Below are 26,273 nucleotides of genomic sequence, written 5' to 3'. Positions count from 1 at the left end.
CTCCACTGCATTGGATAAAATGGTTTACAAGATGCCGCGCTGGCACACAGGGACAATGTGAGTGGCTCACAGTCGTACCCGGCTGTGGACAGAGACAGCAAAACAGAGATCTAGGTTTACTTTTAAGACAGTAGTTGTTAGAGAAACTTGGTGATACGATGATTTGGGGAGAAAAGGGCAAGAGGAAAGGGACCAAAAATAGTCTCTGGATATTTGTGTAAGTAACTGATATCAGGAGGAACCACTTCCTAATTGGGAACGATGAGAGCCAGCAGGAGGAGAGGACTAGAATGAAAGAGCCCAGGTAAATCTGTCAGTCTTGAGTGGCTACAGAGATATCCAAATGCAGAGGTACAACAAACAAACAATAGAGAGGCAAGTTTGGAACTCAGAGGGGAAGTCAGAGCTACAAATACAAACCTGTGTTGTCTGAAGCCTTGGGGATAGATGACCCAGCCAGAGAAAAAGAGAGTAGAGCCAGGACTCAACTCTAGGGTGCCCCTGGCTAGAGGTCAAGTGGAAAAAGTGGGTGGGCAGCGAAGGGGATTGTAGATGGGAGGCCAGGAAGCAGAGGTGTGTGGGTGACTGTGTTAACGAAGGGTGTATGCAGCTACGTCCTGTCCTACTGAAAGTGGTAATAAAACTGCCAGGGCAGACTGGACTGCCTGTCATAAGAGAACCATAAATTTAGTACCATAACTGTGAAAGCCCTAAGATGTAATTATAATGAAATACAAATGTAGAAAATTGAAATTATTAGTGTTTTTCACATCTCCTGCATGTCTTACCACTTTGTGATGTGAGGAAGCAAGTTGCATCTTAAGATCCTGCTTGGGGAAGAGCTTGTATAAATGGAATTCACTCACAAAGGTACAATTTTGATTAGAACTCCTAAAGGGCAGAAGAGCAGACAGAGCTCTTGAGATGGGTTATCCCCCATCCTATGCATACTGGCAGAGGAGCCACTTCCCAGGCAGAACTAGTGTGTTGGTGCTGACTCTGCCCTCTTTTTCCACCAGCAGCCTAGCATCCCCAGCTGTAGAAAGGCACCAAGGCCCATGGGGGGAGACTCCAACTGGTGGTTGCACACAGAGTAGAGTTGAAACTGGACTCAAGTTTGGATTACCATCCTAGTCTCAAAGGACCACACATTTGTTTCCACCTCTGCCCCTAACATGCCTATTGCCTGGGCATTTCTCTGCATTTCGGGATCTGCCCGGATGCTGCTCCCCTCTCATGAGGATGCCAGGTCAGTCAGGACCATTTGCTTGGCAGCCGTATTATTGCTAGGTAATAAGTAGTAAGATGATAACAGAATGAAAGACAATCTTTACTCTGCTCACGTCTCACCTTGTCATCTCACTCTTGCATTCCAAAAACACCTATACTAAGTGTGGTGGGGGCCCAGACCTGCGTGAAATGCTGGGGTTCGGGTGCATTGATAAATCAAAGATAGGCAACTGCCTTCAAGTTGTTCACAATAGCTAGAACAAGAAGTGACAGTGATGTGAAAGGGTTACTAACAGCGTGAAAACAGAAAACTCAAGAAGCAGGACATGATCTAGACTGGGTCAAGATGGAGAAAACCAGACATTGCCTGAACTGAGTGATGGGGATGAAGGAACGTTAATGTTACCAGAACCAAGAAAGACATCTAAACTGAATCCAGGTCTGGGCTGGCTTGTGAAACCAGATGTGAAGATGCCTAGTCTACATGGAACACCCAGACCAGAAGTGAAGTACAGGGGCTGGGTAGGAACTACTGAGGGTTAGGATAGGCAAAGGGCAAAGAAATGGAGTGTGGTTGTGACAGTAGTGGAGGGAATTCTACCAGGTTGTGAGGCTCTCTGGGTCTGGAGGGCAGTGATGTGGGGAACCATAGCAGAGCATAACATAGGGAATTACCCAGGAAGACATAAATGAAACCCACCATAAGCCCTGCAAAACTTCCCAAACTGTCATTTGGTAAGACTGCAAAGACATTAAGCTGACTGACATGATTTTCTGGTAGCCGAATTGTATTCTGTGACAGCTTCCTTCATTCTGGATGCAGAAGAGGCTGGTAATGATGAAGGCAGTGGACTTGTTAGCTTTCTCAACTGACCCAGAAATAGAGTTGTCTGAGAGGAAATCCTAATTTACTTGAGGATCAGAGGACAGAGCCAACCACTAGAATAGATGTAGAGGTCAGGCATCGGTGGCACACACCCTTAATCCCACCATTCAGGAGGCAGAGATCCATCTGGATCTCTGTAAATTCAAGGCCATACTGGAAACAGAGCCAGGGAGTGGTGTCACACACTTTTAATCCCAGTACTGGGAAGCACACTCCTTTAATTCCAGGAAGTGATGTCTGTGCAGGGAAAGGTACATAAGGCATAAGGAAACAGAAACTCACTCTCTCTAGGCTGAGGATTTTATAGAGATAAGAACTAGTGTCTGGCTGTTCTGCTTCTCTGATCTTTCAGCTTTCACCCTGATATCTGGCTATAGGTTTTTTATTAAAACACCATTTAAGACATTTGATTGGAAAAACAAGATTGGCCTATAGGTATGTCCTGATTATTGATTTATCTAGGAAAATCTAGACCACTGTGGGTATACCACATCCTTAAACAGGGTGTCCTGGACTGTATAAGAAGCTAGATAAGCATGAGCCTGGCCAGTGAGCCAGAGACACAGATGGAGAGAGAGAGAGAGAGAGAGAGAGAGAGAGAAAACCAGCAAGCAGTTTTGCCATGTGATTTCTGACTCCAGGTTCCTGCCTTGACTTCCTTCAATGATGGATTGTGACCTTGAATTTTAAGCCAAATCAAACCTATATCCCCAAGTTGCTTTTGATTGGTGTTTTATCATAGCAACAGAGAAGGACCTAGAACAGACAGCAATCTCACCATCTGGGTTGGGGAGGGCAGGGGAAGGTCATCTTTCCTGGTCTCTTGAGCTTCAGGCACATCTTCTTGAGGTAGGTGGAAGAAACAGGAAGCTGGTGTACTCACCTATATCCTAATCTCATTAGTTACCAGTGCTGTGGCAATAATCTGAAGCAGAAATACCTTAAACCTAGCCCGTGTCTCTATTCTAACACACCATTGAACCCTAGCCAGACTCATCTGATCTAGGGCATGGGAAAAGATCAGCAGGAATGTTTTGAAAACTCTGGTTTCCAGTATCAGTTTACGCATCCACTGTAGTAAAAATTCTAGTGCCCCTCCCCACATCATTTGGGTAGAGATGAATCGGGGTGTGGGTGAGACATTGAGAAGGAGTAAGGGAAAATCCAAGTTTGTAAAGTGTACCAACTCTTCCCTGCAGTAGCCAGCAGTCATGTGTCTTGCTATTCTGAGCATATGTTTCCTTGTTATCTTTTAATTGGTTTTTATTCTAAATTTAACACTAAACGGTTCTTGATGGTAGCAACTGTTGAGAACTAGCCTGGCGCATGTCAATTCCTGGGATGTATAAGACATCAGGACCTTTTCCATGCCCCCCTTCTCCTCCCCACACCACACCAGCCTGCATTAGGAAGCAGGAGATTGCTCATGGTACCCTTTCCTGCCTGTGGTGTCATGTTTATAGATGTCAGATTGTAGGGAACAAAGGGAGGGGAGTAATCTAAAATCCGAATGATACCACTGGAAGCCATGTAGAACCACAGGTGAATGCCAATAGATTGGAAGCTAGTATCAGCAGGCTCGCAGTATGTGAAATCCAGCATCCCAGGCAAGGAATTCAGAAAGTGGTGAAAACAACTCAGAAAAATTGAGTAATCAGATGTTCTGGAATCAGCTGTGAAAGTCTGATACATCTATAATGTGGGGAGAAGTGGTAAGCTGGGGCGCAGGAACTATAGTTAGATTCTTAATGTCTGCATAATCTTCAAACAAAGGGTCAACCCCCCATCCTCAGAATATTCATCTACAAAATGGAATAATGAAACTAATGTATCTGGAATGGTCATGAGGCCAGTAAAGCCCTGGGCCATGGTAGGTTCTGAACAATGAGACTATTGGGACTTTTCTGAATTGGGTTTCATAGTACACTGGTTCCACAAGATGTTTTTCAGGAGTTGAGTTCAATGTCTAAATTATTTTTACCTAACACCAACTGCATGCTATATTTTCTCCTATGAGATTTTAATAATATTAGGATTTTAAAGGCTTTTAAAAGATTTATAAGATTCGAAGATTTACAAGCTTAACTTTGACACAAGCTGCCTCACCATCCTAAAGCAGGGAAACCTTGTTTGCCTGTTTCTTGTTTTAAATAATGCTTTTAAGGTATTCTAGACAAAAGAACCTTCTGACATCGTGTAAACAAAAGTTCTGTAAACCTACTTCAAAACATTCTGAGGCTTTGTTGTTATTTAGCCTCTAAGTAAGTGGCATCTATCACTCTTCAACTATGGCATGGAATCCTCTTGTTTCCCCTGAAACAGGTCCTTGGTTTGCCTTTCATCTGTTGCCCACAGCCACTAGGCTAGTCCAGCCTCCAGAACTCTCAGCCTGGTGGCTGCCCTTGTCTGCTGACTGGGTTCTCATTCACCCATACCTTCATGGGCTGGCATCACTGTGCTGCACCTCTTAGCTTCTCCAGCCTTCTTGCCCAGCTTGCTTAGCTTCCAGCAAGTGCTTTTTCCCCAAACTGTAGCTTCAAGCCCTGTATTACCGGGCTGGTTCTTCAACAGCCTGGCTTATGGTTCATCATACAACTTCAATGTTTGTTCTTTTTTAGGTAGCACTCCTTTGTCACAGACTTACACTAATAACTTCTGTGGCATTGCTTCTTGTTGTGGTGGGTTTTTTTGTTGTTGTTCTTGTTGTTTTGTTTTTTGAGCTGAGCATCGAACCCAGGGCTTTGCACTTGCTAGGCAAGTGCTCTACCACTGAGCTAAATCCCCAACCTGTGTTGTGTTTTCATTTTACTTCCCTCTGTGAGGAAACACTCTGCACTAACAACCTAGGGAGACCCCACTCATTCTACAAAACATGATCCTCCATTAATCCCTGAGGGCCCTCCAGCCCTCACTCACTCTCTTCTTCCTTACAACTTCAGTTGCTACCATATAATTTAGCACTGATTACATACTCTGGGGTCACACCTGGGCACAAGTTTGACTATTTCAACATAGTTGAAGGTTCAAGTAGGGAATTGACAGTGATGTATTTTGTGGGGGAGAGTACAAAATCCCTATACCCCTCTATGCTCTTGAAGGGATACCCTTCTCTCTGATACTTAGATGGACTCAGCTAGGACACCCATATTTGCTTCTGATAAGGTTTTGAGGCCAGTTACCAAATTCTTGTTCTTTGTTTCATAAATGATTCGCTGTACTGCTTGTATTGTCAACCAGTAGGAATGAAATGATTGTTAATTAAAATTTGGTTTAGCTTCTCTTCATCCTCTAGGCTCTGGCCTATTCTCCGGATGAGCTATACCAAAGAGCAAGCTGGCCTCAGACCTTCTATCCAATCATAACATTTCCAAATATCATATGGTTTCTAGCTTTTACTTCTCTCTATAAAAGAAAAACATCTTTCCATATCACTTGAGCAACTTGCAAATCCCATCTCACTATGGAAATGGTTCTTTTTCCCATATAATAACAATACCCCTACCACTTTACCTTGGCAATAATCCTTTTGAATAAATCTCTGATTATTAGTCCAAAACTGTTTTTTATTTGATAGAATACACACTGGGACACAGAAAATATTTAATAAAGAGAAGCTGGCATTGTTTTGTTATTATGTGTTTGTTGGTCTTGTATCCTAAGTAGATTATGAATTATTTGAGGAGAGGTAACTTCCTGTCTGTACTCCCCACAGGGTCTAGTGCAGAGCTGGACACCGGGTTGATCTTGAATAGCTCTGTACGAACTGATGAGTCTGTCGGTATCATCAAAAAGCTGAGGGCTCAAGGTGAGCCTACATTTGTGAGAAGCTCACAGACAGCTGAAAGGATAGTTCAGCTCTGTTCAGAGAAAGAAAATGATCCAAGAAGGCTGGAGACCACCACTGGGTAATCATACCAGATGATGGAGAGAACATGGCAATTTCTGGTTTTCGTGTATCTCCCTTAGTACATGAGATTGATTTTAAACAAGAGAAAGTAAAGAAGCCACACAAGAGGGAATTGTGGCTCAGAGGAGAGACAAAGAAATAGTCAAGTTAGAAACATAGACGATCCTATCTCTGAGCATACTCGTCACCTGCAGGGTCAGACAACCTTCCACGTACGGTTTCGCACCTCCCACAGGAGACGGAATAATCTGGAACATATACTGGAAACCTAGTTTCCCCTTCAAATGTGGGGAAATGTAATATTCTGGAAATAAAAGTTATTGAGTGTTATAGCCATCCCTAGCATGACTTGTTAAAGAGAGAACATGATGAACACAGGATTCCCAAATGACTCTAGTAGGTGAGAACTACCACAGCAAAACTCCTATTCTTAGTTAGAAGAACTTCTAGATTTCAAAATGCCTCTGGGGGGGGGAAAACATTTATCATACCATCTTCATGTGTCCCTGACCATCCAAAGGAGGCAATGTGGCCCAGTGGTTTGTGCGAGGCCTTTGAAACCTGCATGGCCTAAGATCTCTAAGCTCTACCTGGAAGTCTGAAAAATGGAAATGATAACACCTGTCTCATAGAGGAAGTCTAAGAATTGAGTGAGATTAGGTATAATAAAACCTTCCTTTGTAGTAAAACATCAGCAGAAGAGAGGGCGGTGGCAAACTATGACCCATGGGCAGTTCTGGCCTGCCGTTTCTTTATAAATGGCCATGGGCTAAGAACAGAATCTGCATTTTTTGAAAGTTGTAAAATAAAAATTAAAAAGGAAACAAACTTGGCAATGTGGAAACTACGAGGTTATAGTATCTGTAAGGATTTATTGGAACAAACACGGTCTTTCGAATAATGTCTGTACCTGGTTTTGTAGTACATGGATACTGTGGAGTTGTTACCACCCAGACCAAGCATCCCACAAAGCCTAAAACATTTTCAGAATAGTCCTTTACAGAAAGTCTGTCACCTCATGCCACAGATGGCAAGAAGTCTGTCCTAAAGAATGATAATATCCCTTGAAGCCTGTCCCAGAAACCGTTCCTCAGGGGTCCTCTCTCACTCTCACCGCTCTGATGGAATCTGCCCCTTACACAATCATTTTTAAAAATGGCATTTATATTTTGTATGTATGTCTTAGCTCTTCTGGGAGATAAGACATCCTTTGAATGCAAGGATTACATATAATTCATTTTGGGGATATTCAAAAGAGCCACATAGCACCTTGTAAATAGACATTCAATAACTTTGTATTTGCTCTATTGAATTGAGTTGAGTTCCATTTTGGGTCTTGTGACTTTTGCCTGATGTCACGAAACTTTTTGATAGAAAGCAAGTCCTAGGAGGCTGACAAAAGAATCACAAGAAGGACATAAGTGATGGATGCATTGGGGGGAAAAGACTGTGGTTTAGAGATGGAGTCTTAACTGGAAAGCCCTAGCAACATTTAAGTTCTTCCTGTCTGATGTGCCTCTGGAACTTGGAAATATTATGAGTTTTCTCAGCAACCCTTTGAAGAGTACCCAGTTCTTCTAGCTCTCTTAACACCATTTAATTTGCCGGCACTGGGGTATGTTGCTGGGGACATGTGTATACACCACCCACAACCAGGCATTTCATTGTGTATGTTTGTTTGACACCACAGCATGGTAAAGACAGTATCTGAAGAGTTCTGCAGTAGGTTTGTTACTGTAAGACTGAAAGTTAAATACAAGATCCTATGGCTGAAAGCTTTCATGACTTATGACATTTGAGTGTACTTCTCTGAGGATTTCTGATTCAGTTGTAGGCAGGATCAAGATACCTCTCAGGTTTTACTAATACCTCGAATGGCAGGCTTTTTTTTTTTTTGTTTGTTTTCATTTTTTCTGTGAAAACAAAAGATAATCTAAAAATCTGAACAGTCCTGTAGTACTGACAGGTAAGTATTATGAATAGTTATTTAAGATACAGAATGGATGTCCTTAAAGGCTGCCATTTATACACCATCCACCTTGAGTACACATCATCTAACCATGGTTACATTTCAGGGAGAATCCTTTGTAACTGAGAAGAATGGGTTTGAGGATCAGGGCTTAATCTCATTCTACTAGTATAGTATTTTTATTTGAGATAAAGTTCAGCATGGCCAATAGTCTCTTTTCTCCACACTTCTTCACTTTAATGTTGATTAATAGACAGTCTCTAGAGATATTGGTTGCCAGTTTTGCAGGTTCCCTGGGGAACAAAAGCCCCTTGTCATTCGAAACAAACACACCCACAATAGGGCTGCCTGAGAGGACACTATTAGTCAGGTCAGCAATGCCTTGATTGTAGTTTTCTCCTCCTCCTCTTCCTCCTCCTCTTTCTTTGCTTTCTCCTCCTCTTTCTTTGCTTCCTCCTCCTCCTCCTCCTCCTCCTCCTCCTCCTCCTCCTCCTCTTTCTTTGCTTCCTCCTCCTTCTCCCCTTCCTCCCCTCTTCTTCCTCCTCCTTCCTCCTCTGCCTCCTCCTTGTCCTCCTCCTCTCTCTCTGTCTCTTTCTATATCTCTCTCTGTCTCTGTTGTGGTGTGTGGTATATGAACATATGTGTGGGCAGGTACACATGTCTGTGTTCATGCCTGCTGAGGCCACATGAAAATACCACAGCCATATTCATTTGAGACAGGGTATTCTCACTGAGCCTGACCTGACTGGTGGCCAGCAAGCCCTAGAGATCCCTTGGTCTCTTTCCCCTATGATGCTTGTGTTATAGGTGAACATATGTGGCCATACTCTGTTTTATATGTGGTTGCTGAAATTTGAACTCAAGCCGTCAGGCTTGTTCAGCAAATACTCTGATGCACTGATCCATATTTATTTTATGTTATGTATTCAAATTTGCCTGGAAGCCCATAATCACAACATCCCACTTTCCACACCATCCTTCCCTTCCTTTGTCCCCATCCTATGTGGATACAGGGGTTCTCTGTCTCTGGTAGGGAAGCCAGGAATAGCTGGGCCCATAGTCTAGCTCTAATACCTCCTGTCATTACAGGCACACAGCTGGATTCTCCAACTACATATTTGAGGTCAGATTGTAAAGTCTTTACCCAATTCTAGTTTCACTCTGTGGCTCCACCTTTGTTTCCTCTCAGTGTGGGGACTTTTTTTTTTTTTTTTTCACAACATTATTATATCAGAATGGACATCAGAGACACCCTCTCAATCCTACCTGGAGATAAAGTTCAAAGATCCCAGAATGTCTGTCTGGCCTCCTTAGAGACCATAGTCTTTCATGTTTATTGTTCCTGGGAGCTTCTGCTGAAGGACAGAGCTATGTGTCTTTCTGTCTGTCTGACTCCATGTACATTTGCTGCCTTGGTTATTGGTGCTCCTTGGTCAACCTTCATTCAAGGGAATTAGATGTGAAAGGAAAAGCATTGGTTCTTTTTTTTCATCACCATAATAAAACCATCTTGTTGGACCTAATGGTAATTTTTTCTTCAGACATCTGAGTGAGAAGAGCTAATACTGCACTCTGTTAACATGTGCTCACACTGGAGCCAAGTTAGGAAGAGAACCTATGTCATCATATGCCCCTCCTTTTTTGTCTGTGTTCATCTTATTGGATGGCTGTATGTGGGGGTGCTGCCTTCTCTCATTTCTCCATTAGAACTCTTCCCTCTTAGCTCTCTCTCTCTCTCTCTCTCTCTCTCTCTCTCTCTCTCTCTCCATTCCCTTACTTCAGACAAGATATCATTATGTAGCCCAGATTCTTTATCACACTCCATATATTGCCGAGACTGTCCTTGAACCTGAGATCCTTCTGACTCAACCTCTGAGTGCTTGGATTGCAGGTATGCACTCTATACCTGGCACCAGTGTGCCTTTTTCATGAGAAGATGAATTTATGTCATTGAGTGAGTGGATTTCTTCTTTGGTCAGGAATCTAGAACACTTCTGACTTAATTTGTAAATAATTGGGACAGACAGCACAGCATTCATCTTGTAAAATCCAAGAAGCAAATTAACTATGGTATATGACACAGTGGCACAGCCTGCTGCTTGTGACAGTAACCTGTTCTGATATTCAGATCCAGCACAACCTCCTGGTTGGGGAAAACATTTGGTTACTTCTGGAACAGTTCAGGCCAAGGTCATCAGAGCTGAGATGAGTAGCTCTGAAACTTGCCCTCTTTACATATTGGGGTTCTGCCTAAATGCTTAAAGAACAGCTCCATAAACAGTGGAATTTTTTTATTTTCATCAAACAATAATCTGCTGAAATTCTAAAATCTCTATCCAATAATTATCCTTTTTATTTATTATAAATGTTTATAAGAATTTTTAAAGGTATTCTGGCAATATTTAATAAAATACTGCCCTTGTCTGGAGTGATCAATCTCAATGTGTTACTTGAAGCCTGCCTCAGTCATCACCCAAGAGGTGCCTGATAAAGTGCAGGTTCCCAACTCCACTAATTTGCAAAACATGAGCTTAATTTTAGCTTTAAAAGAGACCTGGAACACATTCTGAAATGCCCACAGTACTCTGACACCCCTGACAAGTAGTTCACCATCTTCTACATGAATACTATGTCTGCTTAAGAGTTTGCAGTCTCCAAGGCTGTCCATCCCACTTTGTACAAACTGAACTATTATTATGAAAGTCATTCTTAAAGGAGTTTGGTATCTTCCTTTAGTCCATCTCCCCCAGTAAAACTGGTTTCAGTTCCCTCTGTATACACCAAAGTGCCTCCTGCTACTCTTCTGCAAGCTCTCACATCACTGTCATGTTCCTGTCCACTCTAGAGACACTCTAAAATGAGCTTTATTTCCTTAAGCATCTGGCATTTTTTTCTCACAAGCCCCGAGAACCATTTCTGGCACCAAGCAAGCACTCAGTGAAATCCAAAGCACAATAAACTCACCTCACTCTGGTTTCCTGCCTCAGGACTGAATTCTGTTCTCTGGAAATACACAGAAAACATGTAGTCTCGTTTCTAGGAGACAACCCATCAGATGCCTAGAGAAAGGGATGCTAAGCTTCCCTGTATCCGCTAAACCTATCTCCTTCAGCTATTGTTCCTGGGACCATATCTCACAGTGTCTTACAATTCTATCTCCCCCAGGGTAAATGTGACTCTGCCCTCAGCCCAATAAAAGCTGAGCTAACTCCTAATGTATATTTGTCATGGCACCATGGCCCTCCATCATCTCCATCACCACATCTTCTTAATAAGCTATCATACCCATCTGCTGGCTTAGCATCCATGCAGTCTGCATAATTAACCTCCTTGTCTCATACCATTTGGCTGCTTCAACCATTTACATGTGGTACTGCAGACCAGTACGAGGCTCTTGAGTCTCTCTGCTGGTTCGGCTATAGCCCTGCCTGAGTAAAGCTGCATCTTATAACAAGAACTTTGTTAATGCTGAGAGGCAGACACAGGGACTAGAGGACCTGAGAACAGAGGGCGCAGGTCACCCAGAGGTGAAAAGAGCCTGGTCCACTCAGCACTTTTTAGAACTCAAGAGATGAGGACCAAGAGGTGAGAGGATTGTGTGGAATCCCAAATCACCGCCAAGAGTCACAGTGTATTGGAGCTCCTGGCTCCAGCAGGCAAGGGAGTAGCATAAATTTCAGCGAAGCAAAGCTAACTGGTAACGGACTTTAAGTTCTGTCGTATATAGTTAATTTGCAGAATAAATTGGTCAGGGCAGCAAAAGGATTTAACATCCAAATTCATTTGAAAAACAGAAGCTAGATGAGTATCCAGAGGAAAATGGAGACCGTTACAACATTCCCTTGCCAGTTGGAGTAGTATTATTATTGAATAATATTTTTATTAAAAATTTCTAGACCATTTGGTAGTTAAGGATATTTATAACCAGCCTTTGCAGCATCTTGGTGAAGCTTTGAATATCACACCATAGACCTGAGTTCACTCCAGAGACCCCCACCTGCACATAACTCATAATAGCTGTCCTCACCCAGCCATACTCCACATACACCATGTGCAGCCACATTCTTAGAATGTGGAGCTAGAGCAATCCATGCTACTGCATCAGGATTGTCCTCTTTCAGAGCTCTCCAAAAGTTCCCTGCCCTGTGTTCCTGTCCAGGTTTAAAGACAGACAGAGAGGCAGATGCACACAGAGGAGGAGTCAGGGAGGGATCAAGAGGCAGGGATCCTCCAAAGTGCAGCCAGCATCGTGAAGAAGCAGGCACTGGACTGCTGAGCTGGAGCCAAAGGCACATGCAGGTCCCCTGCCTGAGAATAATGCTGTGGTGCGGGTAAAGGAAAGCATCATTAATTCCATTCTGTCAATGGATGGAGCCTCAACATTGGCTGAGGTGGAAGCTGAGACTGGAGGCTCCCTTCAGTGGCAGGATTCTGATTCTTTCTGCTTCTCTGGGTCTTGTTTTTTCTCCCATCCTCTGCTCTGGGCTATTCTTCTGACAGTTTTCTTGGCTCTGCCTTGAGGAGGACCCAGAAATTGGCAAAGAGCTTTCCCTGGGAGTGTTACAGGGGTGTGTCCTTGTTTTCTCAGCTCATCCTCCCATATGAGAAAGACAGGGATGGACAGCCTACGTCTGCACCTCCAGACAAGTGCATGGGAGGCTCTCTCCCGGTATCCTGCTGAACATGCCTGCCCATTCGCTTGTCTTCCTGCTAATGGAGATTTGAAAATAGCAAATCCTGCAGGTGTTCCTTATTTTCGCCTCTCTCTGAGTCCTATCTCTCTCCCCCTCTCTCTCACCCATGTCACTTTGCCTGTGGTGGAACAGCAGGGGTAATCCAGCCCAGCTCTGCACATCCTGAAGGCTGTGACTCTGAATTTCTATGTCAGGTTTATTTTGACACTGACAAGGAGCTGTATGCAGCTGCTGCTGGGCAGTGGGAGGCTAAGGGAGTCACAAAGGTGTTGTTTCCTTTTTCCAATGCTTGTGAGCCCAGAGAGAGGAAGCCAAGGGGAGGCCACTGCCCAAACAGCCAGCAAATGAAACCTCACTAGCTCTTCATTATAGGACTCACCTTACAGTGTTAAAAGCGGAACACAGTGGTGGGTTGACTAGAATCCATGCCTACCTGGGACCTCATCATGCTAACTGATTTGGAAGTAGTCTTTGCAAGAGGGATTACACTAAGGTGACAGGATCATAATAAACTCAATATTGATCCTACATCCAATGGCTAGTACATAAGAGGAAGAAGCAGATTTGGTCACAGACTCACAGAGAAAAGAGTCACATGACAACCAAGGAAGGCTAAGACTGGAGTGACAACTTTGTAAGTCAGGGACTGCCAACAAGCGCTGGGATCTTCTGGGAGTTAGGAAGAAGCAGTGGTGGCCATTTCTCTAGAACCTTCGGAGGGAGCATGACTCTGACTGTACCTTCAGTCTTGACCTTTCTCCCCCAGAACTCAAGTGGCAGTTTGTAAACACAGCTGACAAAACTGAGAGTCAAAACCTGGTGAGAGCAAACCTGGGTGATCAGCTCTGACTTGCATGAAAGGCACTTAGAAATGAAAGAAATGAGAGGCAACTGAAAAGCAGCATCATATAACCCTGAAGTTTCCATTTCTAGCATCTCACAGTGCGCAGGTGAAAGTCCTAGAATCCAGCCAAGACCAAGATATTTCTCTCTGACTGGACTCTGTGGACACGCACTTGGTGTGTCCCTTCTTCTGTGGAAGTGAGACTGAGCCACAAAACCAAGTGCAGTTGAGCATCTCTCCTGTGTCTGCCTGTACAAGCTTCCAGTAGAGCTACTTCCAGGAGGGAGGGATGAGTGGAGGAAAGTGGGAAGGGAATGAAAGAGAGGAAGAAAGAAACACTGTTTCAGGGAGCTCTGGGTCTGAGTGACTGTGGTTTCAGCCCAATCTCCCCAATTCCCATCCCCACATGGACATTTAGCAAACCCTTTTGGATGATCTGGTTAAGGCTCAGATTCTCTGGCGTTGCTCTTGCGGTCAATCTTAGTGAAAGTTTAGACTATCATTTGAGGGTTTTAGACAGAGGGTAGACATAATTCCTGTTGCTTCTTTCTATTCCTGTGCATTTGCTGACTGGAACACTTTCAAGTGTGGGGCACTGGTCATGCGCCATGACAATGCAACACAGCATCCGGCAGCTCCTTGCACACTGGGGACTAACAGTGCAGCTGAGTTGGGGAGTTTATCTTTGCAGCAAAATCTTTAGGGCTTCCCAGCGATTCTGGAATTTGAGTCTTCCTCCTCCTGAGCTGCACTGGCTGTGCAGAGATGATCTCCAGGAATTCTCAAAGACTTGCTGACGGCAGCTGAGTTTGCTTCACTTTTATTTCTTAAAACAAAGATTGCAATTTGAAATGGAGGGTGCAGATGGGTCAAAGATTCCTTTGAAAGGCCGCTTTGGTGTTTGTATTAGAGTTCTTTGGTAGATTCAGATTCCATAAAATTTCATTGACTGAACTTTGAACCCAATGTCATTGTCATTGACCAAATGAGGTATATGGAGTGCTTGATGAATTTAGACCAATGATTATTGAATTCGCTGTTCCCATACCAAGGCTGATGAACAGCTTTGGCAAAGAATAAGTACTGTACCTACACCAAATCTCCATTTAACGTGAACCTAATTAGCCAGGGACCTCAAGCAGACACTTATTTGCTAGGAAACAAGCCTATGGGGAGGGGATTTTTTAAAGAAAGTATAACATTGTGTTATCTATCAATTTTTAAAAGCCATTGGGGCATCGATGCCATTTTATTTCTGTCTCTTCCAACATTCAAATCTGCATAGTCATAATTGATGAACAAAATCATCACCTGGAGGCACCTCGGGGAAAGGTTTAATTCTGTTTGGTAGGCAATGCTTTATGAGGCAGGCAGGAAATTGGAACACTGCATTTTTAGAAAAGAAAAATGTCAACAAGGACTGCAGAAAAAGTAAGCATTTTTCTGGTTAAGTGTCAATTAAACAAAAATCCACCATTCCAGAAGATATTTTCCCTTGGGTAGCCCATCTGTTGGCATTTTTCAAGGTGGTCAGTGGGAATCTAATGACAGCCACTCAACCACGCCCTTGGGTGCTGCTCTCCAGGGACTGGCTGCATGATCCAATTATAGTAAAGACCTGCTATTTCTAGAAATTTCCTAAAGAAATACCAAAGGACAAAGTCTAAAATGTTCAATGATGTTAATGTTAGAACAAAAGAAAGCATATGCCCTGAAGACAGGATCTTTTTAGGATTCGTTTGTAGGAAAGGGCAAGAATATAAACTCTTCTTGTTGGGATTGTTTTCTGAATACATTGGTCATATGGGAACCAATGCTCTCCATTATTTAATTCCACAACAAGAAGAAGACGATTGCTTACTTGGAGCTACTGGGTGTTGATGGATGTGAGGCTGAGAACCCGGAGTGGCCTCTGTGTGCAGGCTGAGACTGGGACGGCTGTAGAAAGTACAGGTTTCCAGGTAGCTCCCTTCCTTATGATGGCTCTTGGAGTCCAGCTCTCCCTCTTTGCAGGAGAAGCACATGTGAGGCCCAAGGCCCAGTCTGACTGGAATGACTCTGTTCCCCAGATCTATCCAGAACTCCTCCCCTCCCCCATTGGCATTTTCCTTCCCTTCTAGTCCTTGGGTACATTCTGCTAGCCTAGGCCATCAGTCCCGTTCTTTTTGCTACTTTAAGGCATTATTTGAAATTACTTCCCCAGATTTTCTAACCACAGAGAACCACTGTCCTTCAGCACTAGAGCTGGCTGTTCTGGATATTCCCTTTCTCTAGTCAAAATCCTCACCACCACCACCCCAGTAATTAATTGCTCAACAACCACATGGATGTGTATGCATACAGGTTGAAATTTTGCAGAGTGAAATTTCTGCACCATTTACCCAAGTCTTTGCAACCAAGTTGTCTCTTAACAATTCTTTATACTGGAAAGTAGTGGCAACCACTCTATTTCAGACAAATCTAGAACATTTCAAAAGAACTTAGGACAGTAGTGCTCCAAATTAAGACTCAGCTGTCTAGTTAGCACTTGAAGAAGACTGGATATAACCACTTTATATATAATCCATCATGAAAGTTTATTATTCAACAAACACTCTTGTCATTCAATAAACACTTTTTGTAATGAATTGTTGAGCGGGTTACATATTGAATATTATGGTATATTGTACTGGAGAGTAAGGCATAACTTTGCCCTTCATGGCACTCAGCATGTGACGCTGATATAGCAGGCAGAGCAAGGTAAGTGGACAAGTGTGGTCAGAGTAAGTAAATGGAGAATGTATTCGCTGTGTCCTAAGGATGGCTCAAGATGGACCTTGTGACTTGCAGATTTGTTTGTTTTGTTTGTGTTTTGGAACAGATTCTTGAAATCATCACACAGCCAAGGATGACTCTGAACTTCCAATCTTCCTGCCTCTGACTCCTAAGTGCTGGTATTACAGGCAAGGTTCACTGTACTCAGTTGCATTGTAGGTTTATTGGTGAGGAATCAATCATTCTGGACATTTCTACTTTATACACAAGGAATTCTAGACTCTAGAAGGCTATGAAACCTGCCCTAAACCATACAGCTGATAAGAGGTAAAGTAAAAACCCAACCCAGGCAATTGAAGGAGTAGATTTTTAAAATGCTAATTTCCTTATGTGGCATTGAACATGGAAAAGAGGATATGGGCTGGGAAGAGAGTATAAACAAATGTTTGGGACGATTGAGAGGGAGCAAGGGAGGGCAGGGGGGGACCAGTGAAGTATAGGTAATTTGAGTCAGGCTGTTTGAGCAGCTGGGGAATCAACTGTCCCCTCTGCTGAGCTGGGGTGTTCAAGATAAGGAAGAGGCTGCAGAGAGAGTATGAAGGAGATGGTGACCACAATTAGGAGAACCCAGTCATGTAATGTGTATAAGTCAATGTCCTGACAGGTATGTAAGGCTTTGCTACTTATGGGAGAGACCTTGGCTAGAGTGACAGGGTCAGCTGCAACCTCAGTTATGCCTTGAATTTTTTACTTGATTCTTGGAGAACTTAGTAGGATACAAGAGAGCTATTTGGCAAATGCTTTGCTTTTATTCTTTAAGCTTGACATTTTGTAATCATTCACACCTATGCTTGGAGCTTAGGATAACTACCACAGGATACAAAAAGAATCTAGATACAGATAGATAGACAAATATAGATGATAAAAACATAACTAGGAACTTCAAAGGTGAGAAAGAAATGGTTGCTGACTACAGGCAACTATTATCTCCTATCTGGCACAGTAGTAAGTGCTTGATGTATGTACTCTACCTCCTTTCACCAAGTTAGAATTTGAGTCTCAGAGAATATGAGATCATGGTGTGACTATAGGGTTCAGTTCAAGTCCCAATTGACTTCAGACTCTTTCCAAAGATACTCAACACTTGAGAAGACTTACTGGAACCTATTTTAGGGTTGTAACTGGCATTGCCAGTTGGATTCCTATACGTGGAAGACATGAGATGAGGGAGATATGGATTAGATAACCTGGAATCACAGCTCACCCACTAGGTAGGGGTAAAGGTTGGAATGCGTCCTTGCATCCTGACTGTGGGCGGGCAGACTTCTAGTGCATCTTGATGAGCTGTGCGTCCTTTGCCCATGTCGACATTCCTTTTGCGCATCCCAAGCTATCCCCCAAAGCTGTGATCTGATTAGTTTGCATTTGATTTCTTTGCTGCCTAATGAACTGCCTGTGTAGTTCTAGCTGTGATGTCATTAGCATCTCATTGCCTGGGGCACCAACTCAGGAGAGAGATTTTTAAGCAGTCCTCAGAATCCTACAGGAATTGTACCAATTTACCTCATAACAAGCAATTCACCTTTGCGACCTGTCACCTCACACAAGCAGAGCAGAGCCTGCATGAGAATGGATTGGTCATTTTCATCAACCTAATGTGTCTCTGAATTTAGGTGGGTCAATATGTACATGCCTAAGGCCATGGGCACATACACAGTGAGATTCTGAGCATTAAGGATGCCAATATTCTCATACCATGATATTCTATTGGGGAAACTCATCCACTGTTGTGCTGGAGGATACAGATTTAGCCCAAAGCAAATGGCACTTATTTATAGCAAACTGTATTTGCAAAATGCTTTGCAGTTTTAGGGTTGTTAACTACATTCCAGGTTGACTATCCCTCTACTTGTAAGAAAGCTAAGTGTGACAGCCAAACATGAGGACCTTCCTGGGAGCAGGTGGTGAGGGGCAACACAGGTACGCTTTGTCAGAGGACACATTTGCCAATCAGCATCTTCCAAGACCTTAATTGTAGATTGTATCTTTTGTTTAAATACTGTGTGTTTACTGAAATATATATTTCTTTTCCTAAGAAGCATTACAGTGCTTCAGATTCCAGGAGTGCCTCTACCTAGGTGCTAGAGGATAGAGACAATTGCCAAGGACTGTAATAGGAGCAGCCAATAGAAAGAGGAGATCACTGGGCCATAGGAAATAAAGTGGTTTTCCCTCTTCCCACTTTTCTACCAACAAAGAGAAGACTCTCCTGAAGAGTTTGGGATCTGAACTATTCATATACTTGCAGTCAATGGTGGCACCGTCTTTGGGGTAAGGGAGATTTATGTGGGCTTTCACCAATGGACTCCATCATTTTAAGGAGTATTTCCCAATTGTATCTTTAACTGCACATAGAAAATGCATTTTCTCTTTGAAAAATCTCTCTCACACACATGTCTATTCTGGGCTGCAGACTGAATAGATGGCTTTTGAGAACTCACTGTTCATTGCTGCTGTATAAATCCAGCCCCTCTCTCTAGACAGCTCCATCTCATATGAGCATCGGGCCAGCAAGATGCATTGGCCTTGACTTCCAGCGGGGACCTTGTATGTGGACCTGCTTTGAGGGTGAGGAGGATGGAGAATAAGGTCTTGAATTTAAAAAAGCAAAGAACGAGAGCGTTTGAGGGTACCTCTCCTCTTTTCCTACATCCTTGTCTCAGCCATCCTCTGTAATCTCTAATCCTGCCAAGTACGGAGAGTGGATAGGTATTGACAGGGATTCACCGCGTCTTGATTTTAATTGGCATTGCCAGAAGACATCAGCAAGGGGAGCAGCCCCTCATGTTTACAGCAATTAGGAGCTTTAATGATGGCGAGCTGGAGGGCAGGGAAGTTAACTCCGTAACAGGGCACGCGCGTTACAGTGCCCCCTGGTGGTTATATTGGTACAATTCCTCTAGATAGTGACCTAGGAAAGTTCTCTTAAAGGGGAAAAGAAATGTCTTGGTATATTACTTCCCTTCTAAAGTAACTTTTACTCAAAATTAAGGATATTTGGGGAAGTTTCTTTTAAATTTTTCTCTTGTGAGTTTTCTTTCAATTATCCTGTCATTATCGCCTGTTTCTCCTTAAGCTATAAGGTATATAATTTGTAATTGTTTTGCTTCTTAGTTTTTTTTTTAATTGTGTGTTAGGGAAAAGGAGCCATACAATTGTTGATATACCTACACCATTCTTAGGGTTCTGAAATTTTATTTTCCGTGGTGCAGTCCCACAGCGCAGGTAATCATTTTAGATCCGCTACCGCCATCTAGTGGTAGATTTCCAAGCTTACAAAAGGATTCTCAACAAAGGAGAGTTGTGGCTTGCTACGGAAATGCCTCTGAGGATAATGTGATTAAAAGCCACAAAGGAAAAGGCTCTCAGCCTCATAAAGACTTTTCACAGACATCAGATACTGCCCAAAGACCCTACTTCACCTCCATTGACTTTGACCTGGTCATTCTCCAGTCTGAAGAAGACAGGGGGTCAGATCTTGTCTAGTCTGTGGTCCTTCAAATACTCCTAGTCACCCTTTCTCGGCCTAAGACAAAGTGCAGAACCATGACTGAGCTTCAGAAGCTGAAGTATGTATAAAGGTGAGCTTGTGGGTGAAGCGATTTGGGGTTGGTTAGTCCCAGCTCTGGTTGATGTCGTTGTCCTTGACTTTTGATGTGTGTGCAGTTGTCCAGGTCTACAATCTAGGAGGCACTGGAGCTCAATCCTGGTTCTGTGATTAAAGAGAATGCAAATGTTAAATAGACTGTTGCCCATAGTTGCTGAGTATGTCCTTTGCCTTCACATACAGGAGTCAAGAGTGGTCCTGGGTCAAGAGTGGTGGGTAAAAGTGTCTCATCCACACAATGACGTAATTCATTGGTGAATCAACAGCATTGGGAACCCCACCATGTCCCCACATGGGCCCATGCTACACAGCAAATAAGAGAGGGAATGGAGGAGCTCCCTACACCCCAGAAGGGAGAACATTTATTTTTCTAAGTCAGTGAGTCATATCTCCAAATCACCTCCTGGAACCATTTTGCAAAGCTTTTCAACCAGTTCACTGTGTGTCCCATCAAGTACAACATTCTTAATGTATGCATCCACAGGAGGCCAGAACATTCTATGTGTCCCTACCATCTCCAAAGGCACAGCAGTCTCTCCAAAATCATTTCCTGCTTGGGACACCAACGTTCAGAAATAGCTTAAGAAAACTGGAGGGTTCTGTCCACAGACTCCTCTATAGATAATGAGTTAAATGGGTAATCATGAGGACTGAAGGAAGAAAGGACACACAGGGCTTTCATGTTTAGGGAACAAACAATTATTCTCTAGTAGGCATTTCTCATGTTTGTCCCCCAAAATAGATCAAGAGAGTTTGTGTAGCTAATCTCTATGCAGCAAACAACAGTGAAAATCTTTTTGAAAAAGCCAAACTTTCCTCTGCATGCTCAACACATGAGCTAATTAGACAGCTGAGAAATGCTGATTTTGCTCTATGACCTAAATACTTTGGATTGAGATATTACTGGGTTCAAATACAAAAGCTCACAAAGGTATTTGTGACCTTGATGATATTGTCCTTTCCCAATATGTAGAAATGGGTATAATGGTAGGCTCTCTGTAATGGAAAAAGGAGACCTTGAATCAACCCCAGTGTCATAGGAGGACTCCATAAGTCTCAGCTGGAATTATGACTGGTGATGAGTGCTTTGTGTATGTTAGAAATTGTACATGTATTTTCAAAACATTTTGTCATTCATTCATATAATAATGCTAGAGGTAGGTGGTAGGAAGAAGCCAAGTTAAAGAACGTTCACTATTGCTATCATCTGAATTCTTGGCAATGGACACACCGCAGACACATCTCTCTGAGTGAATCAGTGGAGCCAACGATTCTCAGAAAAGAAACAACCCATTCTCATACTCGAAAGGCCATTTCCAACTCTGTATGTCACCGGGAAGATGTGTGCCCCTAATTAAGTGGAATGACAAAAATCCCAATTTTACTCCCTCGGTGGCACTCTTAACTTCTCAGTGTTAGACCTCAGAATTCGGGAGCCACCGAGTCATGGGAGTCCTTGCTCTCCGGCCCCCCTCACTGTTTCTTTTTCCTTTGTGTCTGGCAGGCAACTCCCCATCTGATGAGTCGGAGGAGCGGGAAAGAGATCCCAAGGTGCTGACATTCCCAGAATACATCGCTAGCCTGTCAGACTCTGGCACCAAGCGTATGGCAGCAGGAGTCCGAATGGAGTGCCAGAGCAAGGGACGATGTCCCTCATCTTGTCCTTTATGTCACGTGACATCCAGCCCTGAAACCCCTGCTGAGCCAGTTCTGCTTGAAGTGACCAGAGCATCCCCCGTCTATGAACTGGTGACCAATAATCAGACCCAGAGGGTAAGAGGGCTGAGATACTTGGCTCCGGAAGGTACCAAAAAAGAGAACTTGTTCCACACTGCCATCGAGAGTGGAGAATCTTTTTGTTCAGCTAAGATCAGCACCTAGTGTGTTTAGATTTGCATGTCTGTATATTAAGTCGCATCAAATCAATGCATTCCATAATACCCACAGCAGTGTGATTCAGGAAGCACAAAAGAGCACTTGTAGAGTCTGAGCAAAGAAGACTGGAAGGATATAGGTAGAGAGGCACATGGTTTGCAATCACCAAAGTCATTGTCATACCCTTTCCAAAGGGAGCATGGTTGTAAGGAGGACAATCATCTCTATCTCCCACCTGAGGAGATGGGCTGGCTCCCCTGTAACACATATGTTAAATGGTCTTTAAATTAAAAAAAAAAAATGGTACCAAAGATTGGGGTGAAAGCTGTAAGATCAGAGAAGCAGAGCAAGCCACAGCCAACCTCTTACCTTACCAACTCCTCAGCCTGAAAGGCTTCAGCTGATAGGCCTCTAGCCCAATGAGCTTCCTCAGCCAAAGAGGCTTTAGTTCCTGTCTCCTCACACCTTATATACCTTTCTCCACCCACCATATTACTTACTTCCTAGTGCTGGGGTTAATGGCATGTGTGCTTCCCATATACTGGGATTAAAGATGTGAGATCTCAAGTGCTGGGATTAAAGGTGTGTGTCATTGCTCTGGCTCTGTTTCTCCCTTAGACTGAGTCAATCGCATATAGTTCAGGGTGGCTTTGAACTTGTAGAGATCCAGACAGGGTAGGAGGAGCATAGACAGGGACAGCTAATTTTCTAGCCCCCTTACCTCCTCCAATGTAGAGAATAGAGTAAGCAAACACACACACACAAAGACACCGGCCATTCCAAACTTGAACTAGAGAAGCTCTAAGTGTGAGATTCCTGAGAGTATCTACAAGGCAGCTGGGAGTGAGCTGCAGCAGTGAACTGCTTGCCTGACTGCCAGGGATGCCCATCCAGGTGGGGTGATAATTGCTTCCTTTTTTCTCTTTGAAGAGACACCTGGTGTGTCGCAGTTGGTTTCATAGGTGTTGCTCAGACCCACAGGAGGGATTTTGCATGTGTGTTTCTCTCATCTACCCACCTCTTCCATAGATATTTCAAGGAGTGTTTGAAAATACAGGGTTTTTTCACAGGAACAAAATGACAAATGGTTCCTGCTGGCCTACAGATTCATCCTGAATCTGAAAGAGAGGGTTATGGCATTGTGGCAAGAGGATTGGGAGAGAGGGACTTGAAGAAAAAAGGAACGGCCTGATTCACGGGACACCAAAGGTGTGCTGATGTCAAGGACACCCAAAGGTGTGCTGCTGTCACTGGACACCAAAGGTGTGCTGCTGTCACTGGACACCAAAGGTGTGCTGCTGTCACTGGACACCCAAAGGTGTGCTGGTGTTAACACAGTGGCTGCCCTACCCTTGTCCACCTAACATGGTACTCCCTCAGGGTGCTGTGGACGATGACCTTCCTGTGTCATCTGTCTGGGTACAGTGGGGTCTGGGCTCAGCAGGAGAGTCCTATGAATTAGGTGCCCAAAGCTACAGAAGAGAGAAGAGCTCACTGGGAGACAAAAGACTTGGGGGTCTATCAATCAAAACCAGGATGCCTAAGGAAGTTCAACTTCAGTAACCCCATTTTCCCTGCACCAGGTTTCACAGAGGGGTGGGAAGACACTGTGTAGCTAGCCCTGTGTTAAACACTTTAGTTTCTAAATGCTGACAAGCTGGTCTAAAATGGAGTTGTCTCACCACTATCAGGAGAGTCTCCTCTTTCCTTTGTGTGACACATTGTACCTTTGTCATCCCCTTTGTAACTCTTGTTTTCACTTTCCACCAGAGAATATAGACAGGGGAGATGTTGAGCAGGGGCTCAGCATGATACCAGTGACCCTGTGTCGGTTTTCACCTTCCCCTCCAATGTGTGGGCTCATTTTCTATCGATTCTCTTTGGTCTATTGTTCTTTTGTTGGACTAGATAATCTCTGATGCCGTACTTAAGTGAAACCTTTGATTATGATAAACAAACAGGTTAAACTATTTAAACAACCCAGCAAACTTTAGGCCATTACTTTATATCTCAAATCCATACTACTTATGTCCCCATCTCATGAAATGACACCAGTGTCCTTGTCATCCTCTGAACTCTTCCATCATCAAAAGAAACAGGTATATCCTGTATCTGTTCTCTTATCTGGAACCCCTGTCACAACCTAACTCTTGACTGTTACTTCAAACAATTTATTTCAGCCATTTTCTTGTTGGTCCTTTTATTAAAACACCTGAAATTACTGTACAATATGGACTTCTGGCCATATTGCATCAAGGTAATTTAACAGTTCTTCAGATTGAGTACAATTTAGAGTTCTTAGCACATCATTACAAAGCAGCTCATGTTCCAATCTGTCTTCACTTAAATGGTTAGGTTGTTAGTAGTATATACCAAAATTTAACTTTTGTGCCTCCTCAAACACAGTACATTTTTTTCCCATGAATTCAGCCTTTCAGACTCCCAAGTCTCTGCACCAAGAATGCACTCCATTTAGGCCACTGGAAAACTCCTGCTATCATGCCATGGTTCAGATCAAACATCACTAGCTCCTAAGGTCCCCTCCTTCGTGTTCCCGGTCCAACTCAGAGTCCTTCATGGAACCCCCACTGTATGTGTATACATCTTAAAGCATGCATCTCTTGTGGTTGTAGTTGTTGTTTGGTTATTTACTTCACTCTAGACTACGCTTTGTCTTCTACAGAATGCCTGGGTTGGTGCATAGTTGATGCTTTGCTAAATAAACAAATGAACAGATGGACAAATGAACGAAATATTCTGTTGATAAACCTGAATTGAAAATGCACATTTTTCTTCTTTAATAAAAACAACAGGCAGCATTGGATTTTTTCTAGACTCTATTAAACATATTAACAAGTATGGATTCCCCAGGAAGTGCATGGAATGGCAAACTGAAGGTATCTAGAAAAATGGGATTTCGATTTCTCTTCCTTTTCAAGGAAGCTCAAGGGGTTTCATTTTGGGTCTTCTTTTCTATTGTATATTAGTCAGCTTTCTTCACTGTGACAAAATACTGGATATACTCAACTGAAAAGAAAGGAATATCTTTCAGTTCTTCAGGGGTTAATCCACAGTTGCCCTGTTGCTATGGGCCTGTGGTGAGGTAGACAGTGATAGTACAGGTGTGTGGCATAGGAACCTTCTCACCTCATGGCAGCTGGAAAGCAAAGAGAATTCAAGAAGACTTCTCCAAGACTAATATATAACCTCCAAAAGCAAGTCCTGGTGACCTAAGTCTTCCTTCTAGAGCTTACTTGCTGATGCCATTAAGTTATGTATCAACCAGTATACTAATATATGGATGAAATCAGTGTCTTCTTCACTTCTCAGTGCTATCAATACATTGGAGCAAGCCTCTAGGACAGGACATTTCATATCCAAACCACAACATACACTCATCCAACCTATTGCAGTTAGATGCAGCCCAGGATTCGGAGAGTAGGAACTCTCTCGTGGAATGATGTGGATCAAAGGTGGAGAGTTAAAACTTTTGAAGAAATGACATTTAAAATAATTATATCATGTGTATCTTGCCATACTTTCTATATTAAAAATCTGATCATGTTCCATGTTTAAAACATTATACTGGTTTATTATTGTTCTTGAGATGGAACCTCTCCTTACAGACCGTCTGTAATCAAGTCCTATCTCCCTGGCACTTGCAAAGAACTTTTTTGCCCCCAATTGTGTCTCTTATAGACAGATTGGTATTTCTAGTTGGTTTTAGATATCCAGTATCAGCAAGGGTCCAGTCTCCTTAATGCTAGATTTTCTATTTATACTACTACAATTTTTGTGGCCAGATAACTTTAAAAAAATAAAATCATTGATATGTATAAATACAGTTTCATGTGTCTCACTGTGACATTTCCATACAAGCTTACATTGTACTTAATTACATGCTGCCTCATTTCCCTCCCACCCCAACCCCCGTTGCCCCTTTCCCTTTGCTTAACATTTCCTCTTGTGTTTTCAGGTCACTTCTCTCGGCCTTTCCATGTATGAGAGAAGCCCTACACCTGTGTCTTCATCTCATTTATTTAACATCACATGTTCTCCTCCAGTTCCATCCATTTTCCCCCAGATGAAGGATTCCACTTGTTTGCAGCTGTCTGCTGCTCTGTGCATCCGCAGGGTCCCACCTTTTTATTCAGATCCCTCAACACAATTGTGTAATTCGGATATTTACATGAATCCAGTTTGCTTGTTTATTAGCTGGCTCCAGCATTTATGCAGACCGGGGCCATATGTCTCTTCTTCTGCGTCATTTCATCCTTCATGCTTAGCACAGGAAATGGCCCCTTGTAGATGGTTATCAAACAGTTGTTGACTGAAGACACCATCAATCAGAAGGCACTTTTATTCTGTCCATCTTAAAGAGTTTGTTTTCCTAGTTTTAAAATGTTCACCTTTTGATTTGAATTTCAGTCAGAAAAGCATAAAGTGA

General features: G+C 43.1%; 1 protein-coding gene across 3 annotated transcripts in view; it reads left to right on the top strand.

Moving 5' to 3' along the window:
* Positions 1-26,273, top strand: part of Astn1 (astrotactin 1) — a 331,275-nt gene that overhangs the window by 275,846 nt on the left and 29,156 nt on the right. For all 3 annotated transcript variants that reach the window (XM_036202074.1, XM_036202075.1, XM_036202076.1), the window contains exon 17: positions 21,456-21,724. In XM_036202074.1, the coding sequence (XP_036057967.1) occupies positions 21,456-21,724 (269 nt within the window). The remainder of the gene's footprint in view (positions 1-21,455; positions 21,725-26,273) is intronic.

This window comes from Onychomys torridus, chromosome 11, assembly GCF_903995425.1.
Source record: "Onychomys torridus chromosome 11, mOncTor1.1, whole genome shotgun sequence".
Lineage (NCBI taxonomy): Eukaryota > Metazoa > Chordata > Mammalia > Rodentia > Cricetidae > Onychomys > Onychomys torridus.
The sequence above is the reverse complement of the archived record's forward strand: the minus strand, read 5'-3'. Positions and strand labels throughout refer to the sequence as shown.